General features: G+C 37.6%; 1 protein-coding gene across 1 annotated transcript in view; it reads right to left on the bottom strand.

Moving 5' to 3' along the window:
- Positions 1-19,614, bottom strand: part of CKAP5 (cytoskeleton associated protein 5) — a 54,873-nt gene that overhangs the window by 27,324 nt on the left and 7,935 nt on the right. The window contains exons 2-16 of the mRNA XM_068398623.1: positions 16,843-16,934; positions 16,104-16,297; positions 14,757-14,963; positions 11,200-11,371; positions 10,069-10,201; positions 9,670-9,773; positions 9,181-9,294; positions 8,819-8,923; positions 6,398-6,487; positions 6,126-6,290; positions 5,317-5,445; positions 4,221-4,403; positions 3,123-3,236; positions 1,770-1,880; positions 406-498 (exon numbers count right to left, since the gene is read on the bottom strand). Coding sequence (XP_068254724.1) covers positions 406-498; positions 1,770-1,880; positions 3,123-3,236; positions 4,221-4,403; positions 5,317-5,445; positions 6,126-6,290; positions 6,398-6,487; positions 8,819-8,923; positions 9,181-9,294; positions 9,670-9,773; positions 10,069-10,201; positions 11,200-11,371; positions 14,757-14,963; positions 16,104-16,297; positions 16,843-16,899 — 1,971 coding nt within the window. The 5' untranslated portion in view covers positions 16,900-16,934. The remainder of the gene's footprint in view (positions 1-405; positions 499-1,769; positions 1,881-3,122; positions 3,237-4,220; positions 4,404-5,316; positions 5,446-6,125; positions 6,291-6,397; positions 6,488-8,818; positions 8,924-9,180; positions 9,295-9,669; positions 9,774-10,068; positions 10,202-11,199; positions 11,372-14,756; positions 14,964-16,103; positions 16,298-16,842; positions 16,935-19,614) is intronic.

The raw sequence follows: 19,614 nt of genomic DNA, 5'->3' as shown, positions 1-19,614 counted from the left end.
TTGTGTACATAAATACATATTTTATACACACACACACTTGTATATATATGGCTTTATGTGATTATACACACAAATATCTATTTTTATACCTATATGCATATATACATACACAATCAATAATACTGGGCAGCCGTTTTCTACTTTTAGAACTTCTATATACATACACACACATATACACATACATATACATCAAGGTATCTTCAACTGTTGTCTCCAAGTCTCAACCGTCAGCAGAAATAAAATCCATTTCAGACTTTATATTCTCATTGACTACAGGTACGACCGTGGTCATGGTGCTAGGCGTGTCATCGATGACATATGTGCACCTACAGCCTTTCACTTGGAAACACAACTTACATTAAATAACAAAAATGGACTGTTAGTTACTGAAGGACAATGTACTACCTGAAAATTTGTTTCCTTCCAACCAGGTTTCTTGGCCAGCATTCTTACTAGAGCTTGGCAAGGCATTTCACTTCTTTCCATAAGCTCAACAGCCTAAAGGATAAACATGAAGTTAGCCAGTGGGTCACAAGTGATGCAAAACCCAAAATACAAACAGAAGTTACCTCAATTGTCCTGTAAATATTTTCTTAATACTGAACTAAGTTGCAGAAATTCTCAGCATAAGAATTCACCAGAGAAGTCTGACTACAAGACCCACTTTTACAAGTAGCCCATTTTACAGGTACTGAGCCAACACAAACTACAGCATTCACATTGCTACACTTTGTATGTTCTTTAACAAGTGTCCTTACAACCACTATTGGCCATTCCAGGCCTGAGAATTTAACACTTAAAAGAAAAAGGCAGCTTGTTTGGTTGTTGTTTTGGTTTGGTTTGGTTTTTTGTTGTTTTTGTTTTGTTTTGGTTGGGTTTTTTTTTAAAAGATGAAGCATACTGTGCACCTTTCACATTGGAATGCTGACTACACAGCAGAGATTAAGCCTGAATGTAATCTAAATGACTGGTTTTGCTTGTTGTTAGGCTTATCCATTCCACTGAAACTGTAACATCTTTACATTTGCTGGCTTCTGCAGCAGCATTTCAGTGCAGCCATTCACTGTTTCATAATTTAAGTTAGTCACCTTTTCCACTAAAATATTAGAAGTCAGTCACAAATGTAATGGTGTAGCGATATGAGCTATCTACAGCTGACGCTTTTTTGAATGTGAACTCTCAAAGGTCTTACGACAGATACCACAGGAAGAAAGACAGGCTTCACATTTGAGTGACATATGATGCTTTTTTTGTTTGTGACTACATGAAGCACTCGCCACCAGCTGTGAAGACTGCTGGTATGTATAAGGCTTCAAACATCAACTATTTGCAAATTGAAATTTTGTATTATAATCAATTGCTGCCTAACAGGCAATCAGCAGGGACTTACTTGCAACTGGTTTTGCCCAGTCGTTGCAAAACTTTTTGTTTATACCTAGTTATCTTTGAGACAAAGCTTTAGAATTATTTAGTGTTTTAAAAAGACCTCTATGCATCTTCAATCCACATACAAATATTTTTGACAAAAGCATAACTATATACATTAAACTAAACGACTTACTCCGCTATTGTTATGGAATAAGAGCCAATTTAAACCATAAGACACTTGGATTAAACAATACTTGCAAAAGACATCTAAAGTGCCGACATATCACTACTAGTGGTATGTCTTTTTTTTTTAAAAGAGTTACCAGGCCTAAAAAGCTGAAGAAATTATCGCTTTCTCTTTCCCCACCTGCCTCTCTTCTTATCAACTGCTACAAACTTACCTTCTGAAACTCCTCCATGCAGGCAAGCCTCTCCTTCCAGTTACCACTGTCCAACTGCTGGATACAAGAAGCTGGAAGGACAGCAGCAGCTTTCTCTTCACATACTTCTATCTGCAGACAGATTAGAACAAGGTTAACACCTCATTGTATCCATTTGGTGGGGGGCAGCAGCTGTAAGTACAGGTAATATACTGGAACAACCCTTGCGCTGTGACGCATTTACAAAATATGAAAAGTTTTCTGTTGTAGGTTGAAAGATTTTGTATGGATTACAGTTTAGGGGCCTTATGAATTTAGGAAGCTGCTAAGTTGTACCACAGCAGAAAAGTAATCCCTGAAAAGTACAATAAGTTGTGCAGACGGTGAAAAATAATCCTGAGTAGCCACTCTCTACTTACAGAATCAAGCAGAGGTAACCTAAAATTCGCAAGATAATTTTGCACGAAGTCTGAATAAACATTCACAGTAACAAATCAGTGTTTGATGAGGGTGGATGGGAGAAGACATATCTTCTGCATCCATTTTAGCAAAATGAAGAATTAAAGTTATTAGTAGATGAAAAATTATAAAAACTTCCCTTGTTTCACTGGTGTCTGTATCGCTTTCAGGAAATGTATACTAAATTTTCCACTGTATAACTAGCAATATAAACCATACATATAATGGAAAGTATTCATTCTAAGTGACACACTAAAGATAACTGACAGTCCAAACAACTTGCAGATACATCTAGCAAAACTTTAATAGTTTTTGTTATTGTTTGACCTACAGATAGCTTAGTTTACCTGGCTCCCTACCAAGAAGACAGGTAGATGCTCTATTAACATGCAGAATTCAATCATTTTGTTTAATATTAAGTGTAACTTAATATGAACAGCATTGAATAAACTTGCATTAGTTCATGTAATTATTACTGTATTCTACTTCAGATTTCAATGTAAACTCCAGAATACTGTATTCTCTGGCTTTTAATACCAGACACCTTCAGCAAATCATGCATCCTAAATTACGTATAAATTAGTCATATCAGTACTTTTTTTCATTTGTTCCTAGTTCAGGGACAACATGATATACTGTATCATATTAGCATGATTTATTGTTTACTGTCTTATATGGGTTAGTATCAACAATAACCTGAAGAACAGGTGTATTTACCAGAATATATCAAACATCCATTTTACCAGTTATAAATTCCATTTATTTAAAATGTATTGTTTTCCCTTGCCCTAACAAATAAAAAAAAACCAAAAAAACAACAGCTTCAGTGAAAAATTACGTAGTAGCCGAAGAACTGATTAACCAAAGCTACTTACACAGAGGACTTCGTATTTCAGAGAATAGCAGAATACTCACCGAGAGCTCCGATTCAAATATTTCTTTGGTCTCAGGACCCTTCTTGCCTTTAGCCCCAGCAGCTCCCATACCTGAAGCTGCAGCTGGTTTGCCTTTCTTGGGTGGGGCCCCAGACTAGAAAGGAAATGGACAAGGCAGCCAAGATCAAACAGGTCTCTAGTTCACCAGATGCCAAAAGAACTGCTGTTTTTCCACACTTACACATTCTAATGTCAAAACATACATATCTCTCTAGTACCATAACAGCTGCAGGCAAAGAAATAGTTTTCTGCTAGAGCTTATTTAATTCATATGTTGTTTTCAGACTACCGGGTTTTATATGTAGAGGTTTTTTACATGTACAGTAACAGGGACACACAAGACAATGAAAGATGAAAAGGGAAAGAGTGTATCTATGTGTGAAGGTTCAGGAAATAATTAATTCACCTATATACTCTCCTGTGGATACTGATTAGATATTAAACTTGCAACCGGTGTCTCTTTTCCAGGCTACTTGAGTATCAACAGATTTTAACAAATATGATCCATCCTACTATTCACTTCCAGGTTTCCCACTTGGAGAAGTAAGTAGGGTATTACAAAGACCATCTATAGTGCTACTTAAGTCAATTTTTAAAATCCAAATAATCATAATTATAAGAATCATAATACAGGCTAATGGTTCAAATTATTTATGGTAACAAACTAAAAACAACACTGAAGAAAATACTCAACACTTAAGTACTAACCTTGCCAGTTATAAGAAGGGACATTGACTTCAGTCAAATATTACTATATCACCACAAAGCACATTAGTGTTACAAAATCTGAGGCTCCTCTGAATGCCTCCAGTGGTCTATCACTATTTCAATATAAAAATCTGGTATTAAGACATAAGTGACAAGACAGTTTGTATCATTAAAAACTGAGATTTCATCAAGTACATTCTCAGCAAGTCTCAGATTCTTTTTGTTGCTGGGCTCACCTACTCCTACAGAAGGAAATGATTCCTCAATGGAAGGAGACATTCAATAGGCCACCTTTGATCTTCAATAAGTAACTATTCGATGCAATCACAGACAACTGTGATTGTCAGATAATCTCTTGGCAATTTCTTACCTTCACAGTGGGTGCTTTTTTCAGTGCTCCTGGTTTGCTTGCTGCATCTTTTGTTTCTTTATCTCCACCAGACCCTGAAAGAGCAGGGGTCTTTCCAGCAATAGGCTTGCCTTCTTTTTTCTCAGCAGCTCCTCCTGCCTTTTTACCATAAACCAGTTCTACCTTCTCTGCACACTCTTTAATCTGATGAGCATTTAAAAAAAAAAAAAAAGGGGGGGGGGGGCATGGAATGGGAAAAAAGAAAAATGCTATTTAGCTACCACAATTGGGTGTACAGTGTTCCTTCAATAGCAGTGGCTCAAACTTGACTCCTCTGGAAAAAACATGAAGAGTTTAAGTTGTTTACTTCACAAAATGTTGTTATCCTGTGCTCCTTACAGTAGTAATGCTAACCAGTCAATGGTATCAGGAAACACTGTATTGCTAGAATAATTTTCCTAGTTCAAACTGAAGTGCATTTATACACACAGAAAGCATTGACATCCCCCGCGATTCTTACAGATGCTCTAAAGACTAATTCTTAGCACCTTAAATTATGAAATCATCATTCAGTCAACAAACCTATCAGCTTATGCAAAAGCATGAAAACTTTGTTGTTGGAAAGTAAGTCTCTAATACCAAATCCTGCCTAGTAATATAGAATTAGACCATGTGGTTGTGACCTAAAACCCTAAACTTTGTTTCAGACAACAGGAGAAAGTGTTCAAAAACAAACAAAACCCCACATACAACCGATCAACCAAAAAAAAAAAAACCACCACCAACCCCAAACCAAACCTCACAACCCACCTCATAGATAATAAAGCCAAACAGATACTTTACATAAGAATGTAAAGGTGCAATATTAATATATTAATGCATTTTAGGTAGTAGAAGTCAAAGAAAAGATGTTGATAATCTAGCAAGAAATAAGAGATTTTCAGATTCCCTGCAACATCAGTAACTTTTAAATAAAAAATAATTTTTCAAAAATCTGCTGGAAGTTATTAGCTAAAGCATCCTCTTTAGCCTTCTCTAGCCTAAGATGCATCTTAAATGGCTAAATGGAGCTGCCTTTTTTTTTTTTTTCCTTCAACATTTATGATAACAAACTCACCCGATCAAGCTTTAGTTTGTCTACATCTGCTAGGAAAGGATTCACAGCTTTCTCTCCAGCCACTTTCAAGGCAGTACCTAATGCCTCAAATCCAGCATCTCTTACTTCAGGAGCAGAATCATTGATATGCTGCAGAGAAAGACAACTTGTATCATGTGACTTGCAGCTCATATCTAAATAGATTCTTAAATCCATCTTCCGTATAAATCCTCTCCCCGATTTTAAAATCTACAGAGGGTAAACATTCATGCTTTAATAGATACTACAACACCATTAAAGTTCACAAGGAGTATGAAGTTCTGCAACTCTGTTCAAATCTCCATTTTTGAAGCCAGGGATATGTCCCATAACAAAGAAAGGGCTATTTTGCAATGAGAAAAAAGTATATATCATTATCATTTACACTGATAAATGCTCTAGTGTAACTGCAGTGTATGAATCAATGATGGTTCTTTTATTAATGCTAAATGACATGTAGCATTCCAACAAAAGCTTGCTAGAAATGTCTGCAAGAAGCAAGTGGCACAGTGCTCAGAACTTCAATAGTTGCAAATCACTGTCAATCTATTATAAACTTGGTGAGTCTTCAGTTTCAGAGAAGCTAAGAAAAAGGAGGCTAAACTGTTCCTGTGACTGACAGTCATCTTTAAGTTTGACATCAGTCAGAACTGACTCTGATGGCTACACAGCACACAAGAACTCTTTAGTCCTTGAACTAGCAGAAGGGTCTTTCTCCCAAAGCAATCCAATGCTTCACAACAACAGTGCTCTAGTCAATCCAAGAGAAGTGCCAGCTCCTCCTGCTTTACCTTGAGAAGTGCAGCACAGAAAGGTTTTAACAGGCTTTTTGGCAGAGTAGAAGGTGTGCAGTGACGGAAGCTTCTTGCAATGAAAAGGGATGTTTGTTGCTTAATTGTTGGGTTTTTGTTGTCCATCACTGCCAACACATCTTCACTTAAGTTCTGCAATGTGGTCTACAGTGTTGGATAAAGAAGTCATTAGTTTCAGTAACTTAAGAGAAAAGCAAATCAAAATTAGAGACCAATTCTCAGACAATGGGAAAATTGTCACTGTTACTCACTGTAAGAAAAATTGCATCAATGGCCTCCTGCAGTGCCTGCACTACCTGAGGCTTCTTCTCTTTAAATTTCTCCAGGATTGTTGGAACAACCTATGGAAAACAGAAAAAGAAACAAAGAAAAAAGTCAATCCACTCACTAATACAACTGGAAAGCCTGATAGTCTGCTCCCTAGAAGCAAATAATGCAAACATCACTGCTGCCCCCTCCATGGGTACACAACAGCAGTATGAACTAGTTTATTCCAGCTGATCGCCAATATTAAATTCATTCCAGTCAATCCATTAACAATTATAGATTTTTGAGCAATTTCATAGCAAAGCTAAACAAAAGGCAGATATACAAGTTCACATAATTACAAGTAATTACTCTGGCTCTACTGGTCTGGAACACAAAGCAATAGAATGGAAATTAAACAATTCCACAGCACAGAGTGCTGTGAAATTGTACTATAAGAATCCAAGAATGCTGATAACCTGTCCGCTCTTTCCTAGCTTCCTGACAGCACTCAGCATGGCTTGTTTAGAACCCTTCATTTGACCCACAGCTGACAAGACCATGGTTCTAAAGCAACCTGAATCCTTCCTGGAGCAATACTTTTCAGATCTATCACCTTGAAAAAGCACACCTGACACTAAACTATGCCATACTGGAATTTCACAGCAATTTATACCCAATCTAGCTCCTCAGTCAGTCATTGCTGAAAAATTAAATAAACATATTAAAAAAAAAGAAAAAAATAAATCATCATTCTCATGTGCCAGTACTACGAGCAGCTCCATTTAAGTATGGTCTCTGCAACAGTATGAACTTCTGTCAGTGAGCCAGAAACATGCAGCGATTTTAACACTGGAAAGCAGACTATTTTCAAGATTTTCATAAACATACACAGCTCACAGTTTGAAGGCAGCCTGATGCCTTCCAGAAGTTATAAGCTCTTGCACATACAAAATAGATTTTCCACAGATAACGCTTTCTACTTAGAAGCTGACTGTGAGATCTCAACCCCTTGTGACACACAGTGACCTAAGATCAGCTGGTATCCTTTGCCGGGCCACAACTTGCAAATTCCCAATTCACAAAGACTTTAGCTCTAAAAAAAAAAAACTTCAATTAATACAGAATGGCACCATAAAGACTCTCATACGTGCTACTGCAGGTGCTAGACGCCCCTAAACCCTACAGAGAACAAAGTCAAAGGAAGAAGATATTTAAAATCATCGTCTCCGTTTTAGAAAATGCTGACAGCTAGAATGAATACTTTTTAACATGGTAAGTAGAAGCCGTATCCTATATGAGAGAGGGGAGGGAAGGAAGAAAAGTCAGTCCAGGGCTCCAAAGGCAGTCAACAGAGATGAAGTTGGGCCACATGCACTCAATTATAGTGAGTAGTATGGTTCTGTGCTTGATTTCATCACTCTTTTTTTTTAACATAGACTGCAGACTGTAACATTACAGTCCTAATATTTAACTAGTAGAGTTTATAATAATACCACAATTCTAGCAACAGTTCTGTTTTACAACACTTTGAATGCCTGCTCCCAAGCATTTCCTCACTGTAAATAAATCCAGCAAACAAATCAAGTGAACAGGTAAAATGAGTGCTGAGATTATGCAATTCATAGCTGCCACCAAAGTACTGAAAAAGTCGTCTTCTCAATGTCATTTGCTTGGCAACCATGGAGATACACTCTTATTTCAGAAGCTCAGCTTTTTCAATACTAACTCTGTAGCTATGAGGGTTAACCTTTAAAACACAGATCAAGTGTAAACACACGTAAGAATGCTTCTTACAACTACAGACAGCTTTCAGAATGAAAGTGGCTTTGGACAAACTGTCATTCAGAGTTCAGGAGACTTGAATGTTTCTGAAGCAATGAGAATCAGTAACTTTCCAATTCATCACAAAACATAACACTACTGGCACTACTGGCAGCCAGACACACCAGTTCTCTCCAAGCTCTACCCCCATCACTCTTGCTTATCACAAGAAAAATTTGACAGAGCAGCTTAAAGAACACAGCAACAGAAGTAGAATTCAGGTTCAGAAGCTATTTTTTTCCCCACTGTGGCCTACAAAATGCATTTCTGTGGGTGTACCTCCAGGATGAGGTAATGTAAATAAAGTTCATTTCATGGCAGTGTAATTCAGAGTTATCTTAGTACAGATTTATTGCAATAGTAAGCTTCATGTTGCTAAATGTGAATAAACAAGGTTCTTTCAACCTTAAGCTGCAAGACATCTTAGCAAACATTTCACTGCTTGCTCCATTAAGGGGCAGGTAAGCATTCATAATTGTACAAAGCATACCTTTGATAAATACCAAGGTTTGACAGGCAACAACAAAACAAAACAAAAGAGTAAGGAATTTCCTGGTGTCCAGCATCAGTAAAAACAGAAAAATGTACATACTCTTACTTACATGCCCTGCATACTGTCCAAATTTCTTTCGGAGGCCAGCAGCTAGTCCAGCAAGGCATTTGGCAGCCAAAGCAACTAACATAACATTTGTATCCTTTCCAACAACCTGAAGAGGAAAAAAAAAAACAAACCACAAAAGATAAACAAATGAAAAATGTTAAAGACCGAAAATCCAAGTTACAGAGACTTGGAAGAATTTCTTGGAATAGTCAGTGGTCCACAGCTTTAGTTATTTCCACCACTGTTCTAGCTAAGTGTTTCCTACACATGAATATTATCACAACTGTGACTTTTAAAGTATAATACAAATAAGTTATTAAAAAAATATTAAACCATATGTGCACTCTGGGTTTTATTTATTACCTTTTTGAGAACTTTCACCAAGTCTGCATAGTCTCCCGATTCCAATTTGGGATTTTTCACCAGCAGTTCAACAGCTTCTAGAGCTTCTTTCCTTTCTTGCCACTTTTTTGCTTCCTGGAGAGCAAATAATTTACATTCATTTATAAATGCAAACAGTTCTAGAGAAGCATACTTGCCAGAAACCATAGACTTTAAAACTTAATTCTATCCTGAGGAAGCCAAAGTCTCCCTACAGTTCAACATCAATAATTGCAATGAAATATGAAATACACTCCTTTCCCAAGACATATCTTAGCTCCTTAAAATTACAGCTTTCTTGCTGGCTAATCAAATTTTGAGACTTATTTATGATAGTCTATATTTTACTTACAGTAGTCTGTTATTATCCATGGAGCAGTAAAGCATACATTGCAGAATGGCAGTCAGTCTAAAGATTCATCAGCTCCACATGTCATAGAATTAACTGGTAGTATTTAAGTTTATGCTTACTATTTTCTCATAGAAGTCTTTGGGAAGCTTGGAAAGAATTTCTACAGCTTCAAGCAACTCATATGCATCTACTTGTGGTACTGCCTCTTCCTCGTCATCACCTCCTGCAACCAGAAGTGAGAAAAATATAAGCAGAGTGACAAATGAAATTTTGACTACAGCACCACCTAAGGCTCATTGTATAAAAAGTACTATCAGCAGTTGCGATTTTGCTATTCCAAAGGACAGATACTCTTTCATATAAAGTTTTTGCCCCAGACATGTTTTCTTGTTGTGTACTGCACCCCACATGTTTTGCACCACTTTGAGTAAAAGCACCTTCACAGTTTAATGCATTCCTTCACAAACAATATACCAGTGATATACTTTCCAATGGAGTTCAGAGATTAAATAATTTACCTCCGTCTGCATCTCCTCCTACTGCCTGCTGCTGCTCAAATTTTGCTTTCAGCTCCTGTTGGGAACGCAGGAACCTGGTCTGCTTCGTAGCAGCTGATGACACTTTGACCCACTCTTCTTCCAGTTCTTTTAGCTGCCAAAAGGGAAAAGAATCATTGTATCAGAGACCTTTCATACATACTCCAAGACAAGCAACACTTCATGGAAAGCAATGGAGTTTTCCCATTTCACAGCCAAGACAGCACTATCTTTCAAGCTCTTTTTTCTGCCACCAAAGTGACTTCCCCTTCACATTCACTGTTCAGAAGCTTTTGACCGAGTATATCTACAGAACAAAATATCATCAACAAAAATATCAGTACAAAGCATTTACATAAGAACAAACTGTAGAACAGTCAGAATGGTGTGTCCTCTCTGTAGAAGCTTTAAAATAAAAGTGGCTGGGCGTGAATGAAGATCTTGTTACAGCCATGCTATTATTACACACTAAAACTAGATGAAACAAACATGCTGAGCTCCATTTGATGAGACTGTTTTTCTTTTTAAACCATGCCTTTTTCCAGCAAGGTACTGCTTTCCACCTGAACATAATTAACTCAAGTGGGTAGGAGGGAAGGATGCATAAATAATCTATAAAGTTTTAAAACAACGGAATGTTCCATCTCCAATAGTACTGTTATCTATCATAATGTCATGCCACTTCCTGAAGTGGAACAGTCACATCCTGAACAAGTCTGAAGGGCTGCATAGAAGAAAAAAACTTCAGGAAAACAGAAAAATGAAAAGGAAAATGATCAACTTGAAGACTTCAGTGCAGGGGTCTTTTATAAGGGTAACCATTTGCCCGTGGGTTAGGTCTCCAGGAAATACTATTCTACTTCTCAGATACCCTCCTCAGTTTCGATGTGATGCAACTTCACATAGAGCAACAAAACACTGTCACAACTTCTTTACAAGTAACAAAGAGAGACTAACATTTTAGGTAAAGTTAAAGGAAGCTAAGAAAATAATGTTGCTGTTACTGAAAAATTTCAGCTTTGACTTTAAGAATGCCCAACACCACAGGATCAGAGAGTGTGAGCATGGAAGTGTTTTCTAAAATGTTTGGATACAGAACTACTTTCTGCCTACCTGAACAGAATTTATGTTCTGCAATGGAGGTCTCAGAGCATCCCTTATCCAACGGTAGATCTCCACAGCAAGAAGTTTGGCTTCATCTCGAACAGCCTTTTCCCGAGACTCAAAGAGTTTTGGCAATACTTTAATGATTGGCTTCAGTGAGATTATTTTTGAACCAAATTCACTGAAAGTTAAAAACATGGAATAGCATCAGTGTCCAGATAGGAACCAGAGAGTGATCCACAAATAATTGATTTTTTTTTAAACAATCTGTGAAATGTTTCCAGTGCACATTTAGGGATTGTGTCATTTACTCAAATCATTATTACAGCTATTACTTCGTGAAGCTACTAAGCTACTGTGAAATTTAAAGAATATTTGCCCTATCATAATTACCCTCCACGCCCAGCTTGGAATTACAAAATCAGGCCTCTGAAATTACTTCAAAGCACTTAATCCGATCTGCTGCTTAAATCTGTTCTTTTGCCAGGGGGGAAAAAAAGAAGAAAAAAGAAAAAGTCTTCAGACCAAAATCTGTATGACCTACTTTTTTTTTTTTTTTTCCCAATCAGAATAGAATCTCCTTTCTCTATCCTTGCAGGCAAACTGCAGTAAAAACATTAGTCACTTTTCCACTTGTTGGACCTGATAATTATAGTGAGTCTGGGTCATCCTCACAGAAAATACACATGTTGAAATGCGTGCTGCTGAAAGGACACATAAAACAAGTTTCCCCAACCAATCACCCTTCCCTGTCAGCAGATTCTACATGCTGTTGAACTTAATACACAAAACTTCCTTTTTCAATCACTGCTGAATGAGTACACAAGAACTTCCTTTTCATACTCATAGTAAAGTTAACTGCTACAGTTCTTAAAGCATCATATCTAAATTGCCTCAGAAGCCATAATTTTTTTTTATTCAGAAGCATTTCTTTTCTTTGAGAATTCATAGAATCATAGAATGGTTTGGGTTGGAAGGGACCTTAAAAGATCATCTAGTTCCAACCCTCCTGCCACAGGCAGGGACACCTTTCCACTAGACCAGGTTGTTCCAAGCCCCATCTAACCTGGCCTTGAACGCTGCTTTCCAACAGCTCCATATCCTTCTTATGTTGGGAGCCCCAGAGCTGGATGCAGTACTCCAGATGGGGTGTCACGAGAGCAGAGTAGAGAGGCAGAATCACCTCCTTCGACCTGCTGGCCACAGAATGGTTAAGGGTTGGAAGGGACCTCTGGAGATCATCTAGTCCAACCCCCTGCCAAAGCAGGTTCACCTAGAGCATGTTGCACAGGGTCAGGTCCAGGCGGGTTTTGAATATCTCCAGAGAAGGAGACTCCGCAACCTGCCTGGGCACCCTGTTCCAGTGCTCTGTCACCCTCAAAGTAAAGAAGTTCCTCCTCATATTCAGATGGGACTTCCCATGTTTCAGCTTATGCCCATTGCCCCTTGTCCTGTCACTGGGCACCACTGAGAAGAGTCTGGCCACCTCCTCTTGACGCCCACCCCTAAGGTATTTGTAAGTGTTGATAAGATGCCCTCTCAGTCTTCTCTTCCACGCTGCTTTTGATGCAGCCCAGCATACACTTGGCTTTCTGGGCTACAAGTGCATGTCACCGGCTCATGTTGAGCTTCTCATCAACCATCACCCCCAAGTCCTTCTCCTCAGGGCTGCTCTCAATCCATTCTCCACCCAGCCTGTATCTGTGCTTGGGATTGCCCCTACCCACAGTTCAGGACCTTGCACTTGGCCTTGTTTAACTTCTGAATTCATTATTGTTAATTCTGAATTAACTAGTTAATTCTGTATTAACCTTTGTACCCATCACACTTTTTCTTCTGCTTCCTTCCAATCAAGTACCACATGAAAAAGCTAATAAAAATGGCTGCTCAAGAACCAAAACTTACATGTCTCACTTTCTAAAAATTCTAGTGCTAAACATTATATTCTCAAGCCCACTTTGAGAAATAGTAAGTATTAAAACCTGCAAAAGAGGCTCCAGTCTCAGAAACAACACAACTTAAACGCAGAATAAGAACAAATGAGTTGCCTGAGATTCTTATTTTTCTATCATGACTCAAAAAAAGAGCATATTAGGAAAAGTGCCTATGCAAATTCTCTTATTCCTAATTCATATAATATTATCTAATTCATATAACAACACAAGAGAGAACAGAAACCTTAGTATAAGATAAAAAACACCAGAAGCTAAACTAGTTATGCACTCAAGCTACCCACCTAGGTACAACATAGACACAATTTTATTACCAATGCAGAAATCCTGTCAAAGCACAAGACAAATTTAGGTATCAACACAGCTCAGAAGCAGAAGACAAAGGTTAAGCCAAGAAAGCTCCATGAAAAAATTTGATCTTCCCATCTCAAAGACAATAAAATACTGCATATAAAAAAAAATAGGCAAATGTGGCACATTTTATAGATGTGGTTGGCTGAAAAATATTGAGGAAGGTTATGCAGGTTTCTAATTACACTGTACTGTTAAAAGGACATTTGATTCAATAAGATGTTTTGAAATAGATAAAATATATTCTTAAGTGTGTGACAGTAGCTTCACTTAGTAGAAGCACAGGTAATGTGCTAAGCCCAATGCTTTATTTTGATTTCTATTACAGAAGCCTGAAACAACTAGTTTGACAAGGACCATCTATACATATGCCTCGGCAAGTTCTCTAAAAAATACCTAGCATAAGACACTCTTCACCTATATTATACAGTTTTCACATTAACTACTTTTCTTGGGAAAAAAGTGTTCCGTCCATTAATACCAAAATTATCTGTTTCCTTTAAAAAAAAAAAAAAATCTAATGGACATTATATATATACACCATGCATAAGAATTGGATAAAACCCCAGTATTTTTCACTCCACTCACAAAGGCAGCAAACATACTTAAAGTGGAACAAAAAGAAATGTTCCAAATCTAATCTTGAAACCAGCTATCCCATCTTAATTAAATTTGGTTTGTTTTTTTGTTTTTTGTTTTTTTTTTTTAGGGAGCATTATCAGCTTTTCTTTTTAATAAAGAAATTATTATATGGACAATGGAAATGTACTGTGCAATGAGCTTTTTTCTTTTCTTCCAAAAGTAGACTGTGTACCCAATTAAAGATGCTCACATCAGTGAGGAAAATAGTGTTTTTTTTTAAAAAAAGGGGTTTAAAAAAAGACTACATTTTAGTTTTCCCATCAGTGAGTTTATTTCAGCTATTCAGAACAGAAGCGCCACAGTCTGGAACAAGACACACTAATCTTGCCCTTCTTCCAGAGGTCCATTGTGAAAATGGAAGTTTGGTAAACAGTTGCCATGAAAGAAAGTGATCCAGATGAGGCTTGTACAACAAAGACATCCCTCACATCTAACAAATCTCATGATGCTCAATTGTTGTTATCAGAAAATATCAGTTCAGTAAAGATACATCCTATTCAACAAGAATAAGGGCCTGCTAAAAAGACTTCAGCAACGAATTAGACTCTACTTACTGCTGGGGCAAGGGAAAAAGGGAAAAAAAAACCCAAATCAACCACAAACTAAAACCTAAGAGCTTACCTTAGTGCTTTCCTCAGGGTCTCTATACATGCTACTATGATTTTTGGGTTTTTGTTGTCCAGACCCTTTAGTAATTCTTCTTGTACTGCCTCCCCTTTCTCAATTTCTATATACATTAGACATATATCTAGACCCAGCTCTTTTGCTCTGGCTTTAGGCTGATTGAACACCTTATTTACAACTCCAGATGCTACTTCTCCTGTTGTCCTGAAAGATAAGAGAAAGTGTTACTTTTGCAACATTTAACTGAATTAAAGGTGTTCTACACCATTATCCACAGAAAAAAGCACACACACAACACCCAAAACATGGATTAAAACCCAGCAAGCCCTCATATAATAGAAAATAAATTCTGAGTTAACTTTGAAGGTCATAACCTTTTGTAAGAGGTGACTTCAACCTCTAGTTTTATCAAAAGAACTCCTGTAGACTGAATGCTAGTTAACATGTTCCTAATACTGGACTAGACCAGACAGTGAATAGTAGACATTTTCTCAGAAGTGTATTCATTAATACACATTAGTTAAGGTCCACAAATAAATGCATTTTCCTGGAATCGCACACATTACAGTTAACTAACATATAGCATTGGCGCAAAAATCCCATCAGAGAATTCCATACCTATTTCAAAGCTTCCAATCAACTAAATCGTTTACACCACTTTTAAATCAAGGGTTTTGGAAGGTTTTTTGGTCTTTAAACAAAGCTTTGAGTTTGTTTATTTGTTTTTTTAAATAAGACTTTTATTCATATCATCAGGTCACAAAGTCAGTGGACCGAAGCACTGATCCAGCCCATTAGGTGTTTTTATTTCACCCTTGGGAGCACGGGCTATTTCATGGGCTAGACAACAGTGAAATACTAACAAACATCCTGTGAAGAAATTGTCAGGTATGAAGATTCATACTGGTTAAGTTGGATGCAACATCACATAAACATAACTACATTTTATTTCGTGACTGAACTACACTAATATCGCCCTGAAAAAAAAGGCTCCCTGTATGTACAGACTGTTTCAGTCAAACAAGAACAGGGATTCCAGTTCACAGCACCTATACCACCAAATTACTAACTCACTTTATCTATCATTTCGGAAATCTTCACTACTGCCTTTAATAGTTTCTTTGAACATTGTAAGCAATTTCTAACAAGTTAATACGCACATGGAGGCCATCTACAAGGAAAGCCCACCATTCAGCAAATTCTCTAGATCAGAAAGCACGTTCTGCTCTCACCAGTAAAGATCAGAATTGTTAGTGGCCACTGTACAATTTATCTGCAGCCTTCCTCAGAGAGGCACATTAAACTGTCATAGCAGCCTACTAATAGCAAGAAAAGGATACTTACTTCCCGGCTACATGAGCATTTTCAACATAAGCGAGCGCTGCTTCCAGTCCTTTCAACTGAGCCACTGCATTAGAGTCTGTCACAAATTTTTTTATCAATCCAAGATACTTGGACCATTCGGGACTCTTTTCATCATCTATCTTCTGGAAGAGCTTAAGGGCTTCTTCATAACCATTTAATCTGGCTTTCCACAGCTGGAAGCAGAAATCAGATGTTTAAAGGTTGTGCTAGTACCATCTTAACTCACCAGTTTTAGTGAAACTCGTCAATCATAGTTGAAAGTGTGCTCAGAAAACTGGCATCTGCAAGATTCCTCTTCAATGACTATATGAATAACATGCAATAGGGCAAAACACTTGTTCTTCTCCTGCCAAGAATGATCTGGATAGAGAGATGCCAGTCGTCCCCATTGCTCTTCATAAGCTCTAACAACCACTGATGAGGAGGTGGGAGCTCAATAATAGTTTCAGCTAAATGAGTAATTTATCCACATGAATGAGTGCACTGATCTTTCAGTGCACAAGCTTACGCCACACAGATTATTATGCTACTAAATTCTGCTTAATAAATATTATTCAGCCTCTAGGCTAGATAGAACAGATGCCATTTCAGACCTGTTATATGCACGCTGTGCAGCTGTTGAGATTACTTAACTATGGTGTACTTAAACAGAGGAGTACCACAGAATCACCACAGCAGAAATACGGAGCAAACCAAACCCAAACACAAGATTTCCTACCTTGTGTTCACATTTCTGGTCAATGGGCAGTTTCATCCACTCACTGTCGTCCCCCATTGTAATTCAGGTTCTCTCTATAATTACAGTAATTCCTGTGGAGATAGAGACAAGTTAAGAACATAGAAAAATACGTGAGGTGCTGCCCGCAACATACTTCTATGTAAAAAACACAAAACAAAGACAGTTCTGTAGCAGATCTATTGCTAAGGTACAACCCACTCTCTCAAGCTTGTAATTATATTTAGATATTCACTACTAAGACTGCATTACTATTCCACTACTCCTGGAAGGCTACCAGAAGTCATTAAAGATTAGAGAGCAGTGCAATTTGTAATATTTCAGACACTAGAAGTCTCAATCTGTGAAAGTTTTAGTAAGCCGACAAGGCATGAAGAATATAAACTCATCTAAGCTTGAGGAAGAAAGTACTATAATTAAGGCGCTAAAATGAAATGAGTACCCATCAACACTAGAAAACTGACTCTTACTGACACGCACTTGCAGCAACAGGTGCCACGAATCAGTGTCGAAAAATAATCGGGTGCTAGTGTAAGGACAGCCATTTTAACAACTTTACAAACAGCACAATTGAAATGAACAGTACTGCAAGAGGGAAAAAACAAAACATTTTTGCAAGCTGATCACTTTATGCCCTAATTCTAATGCAGCCAGCGTCAGCAACTGTCAACAAGAGATCAATTTTTTACCACATGTAGAGCTCAAATGCTTACTCATTCAAGTTCCTAAGTGTTTTCCTCCTCCCCCCCCGGCTTTCCTTTTTATTAAGATAGGAATACTGACCATTAGGGTATGAGATGAGACCTCAGGCTCAATGCTCCTCTCAGACATACTGTACAACTAAGCAGACTGCTTAGAGAATAACAAGAAAATATGCCTGATGCAGGGAGATCAGCAAAATGAAAATAGCAGCAGCAGCAACGAGAGGGCTCCCAACACTATTTATACAAACAAAATCAAACCAGAGGAACAGTAACACATTCCAGCATACCAATTCGAATGCATAGACAAAGATGACCAAAACTCTAAACACTGGCCAGCATATACAACAATTTATCACTATAGGCATATAGATACACCATACTAGCTGAATACTCCTAATGCAAATTCAGCCTATGCCAGCAAAGCTGCATACTTTAACCTACAAAGTATTTCACCTAATGGACAGCGGTTCTCTGCAGAAAAATAACCCGTAGAATTAGGAGTGTAATTTCACTGATGTAAGCTAATATAAGCAAGTTCTCCAAAGCCTTCTGTCAGTCACACAATACTAACCTACAGCTAACTCAACAGCAAAATTAGACTAGCAAGAGTCTACAATAAAAACAATCTTTCTCTCTTCCTTCCTGGATTAGTTAGAAGACACTTTAAAAAAAAAAACAACAACCCAAACCCCTAATAATAAACAAAAAAAAACAAAACAAAGCTCAACCCCCCACCAGCTACCAACACACACCCCCACACCAAACTACACTAAACTTAACTTAAATATTTCTAAATTCCTATGGATGTTAATACTGGTCTCCCTACAATTGCATAAACATACTGATTTGCCCAATGGCAATATAATGGAAGTCAATGTCACTACAGAAGTTGACTAAGTGTATAAAGAAATGTATTCAAGTATTATTATGGTTTGTCCTTCTCATTTCACTAACAGTGATGTGGACACTTTTTCTTGACATCAGCACAGTGGTACTGAGAAGTTTGCTTTTTCAGCTAAAAAAAAAAAAGAAAAAAAAAATCGTTAAGAGGGCCAAAGACGAGGACCTAATTAACCCCTAGAACTATAAACCATTGAGAATGAAAGGATCACTCTGTTCATTATGTAAGAAATGAAGTACACAGAAGTGAGGCTACCTAAAGCCCATTCTACTGAACTGTTAATTCTGGTACACTGTCTTTTACAATGCACAACTTATTAAAAAAAAAAAAAAACACAAAAACAAACTCTTGGTTAAATACTGGTCACACCATTCCTCCATGTCAGGAACTGGCAAGAAAAAGGTATTTTGACTTAAAAGTTACAATGAAAATAAAACTCAAGCTTTGAAATGCCATACCAAAAGCAAACAATCATAAGAGGTCAATAGGGCAAGTGAGTTACTACATCTTTTAGGTTTTTTTTAAACTCTTCTGAAACTCTACTGCTGTCTTTTTCTCTGCTCAAACCTCTCATTTGTTCTCTTATCCCTTCCTTCAACCTACTGAAAGAGAAAGTTCAAAATTAAATACAAATCAACAGCCTCCTAATTCAAATTCAATGCATTTTACCTATTTAAAAAAACAAAAGCAAATACCTCCCCCCCCCCCCCCCCCCCAAAAAAAAAAGGCAAGCCACCCCATACACAAAATCAAGACACTCATGGTAACCATGGAGGTGGGGGTAAAATTATATCTAGCTCTATGACTGTGATGATTTCTCTCTGAAAGCAAAAATGAGACAGCATTCACATTAAAAGCTTTTCAAATAGTTCACCCAGTGAAGGACGCAGGAATGCCCTAATGCGAACACTGTTACAGCAGCAGACTTCCTTCCGACACTCAAGTTAGTTCTGCAGCCAAGTGCCATCAGAAGAGACACAGCTTTGCCAGTATAAGCTGTGTTTGCATTAGGAATACCTTCACCTTAATGTACCAGTATAGCAATAATGGGGTGCTTCCCCAGTGTGGATGCAGATGACATAAATAGATACAGCAGTCTTCCCAAACTCACACATGCCTTTGCCAAGAATAAGCAGGGTGAACTTAATA

Source organism: Nyctibius grandis, chromosome 4 (genome assembly GCF_013368605.1).
Source record: "Nyctibius grandis isolate bNycGra1 chromosome 4, bNycGra1.pri, whole genome shotgun sequence".
NCBI classification, from domain to species: domain Eukaryota; kingdom Metazoa; phylum Chordata; class Aves; order Nyctibiiformes; family Nyctibiidae; genus Nyctibius; species Nyctibius grandis.
This window is presented reverse-complemented; position numbering and strand designations above follow the sequence as displayed.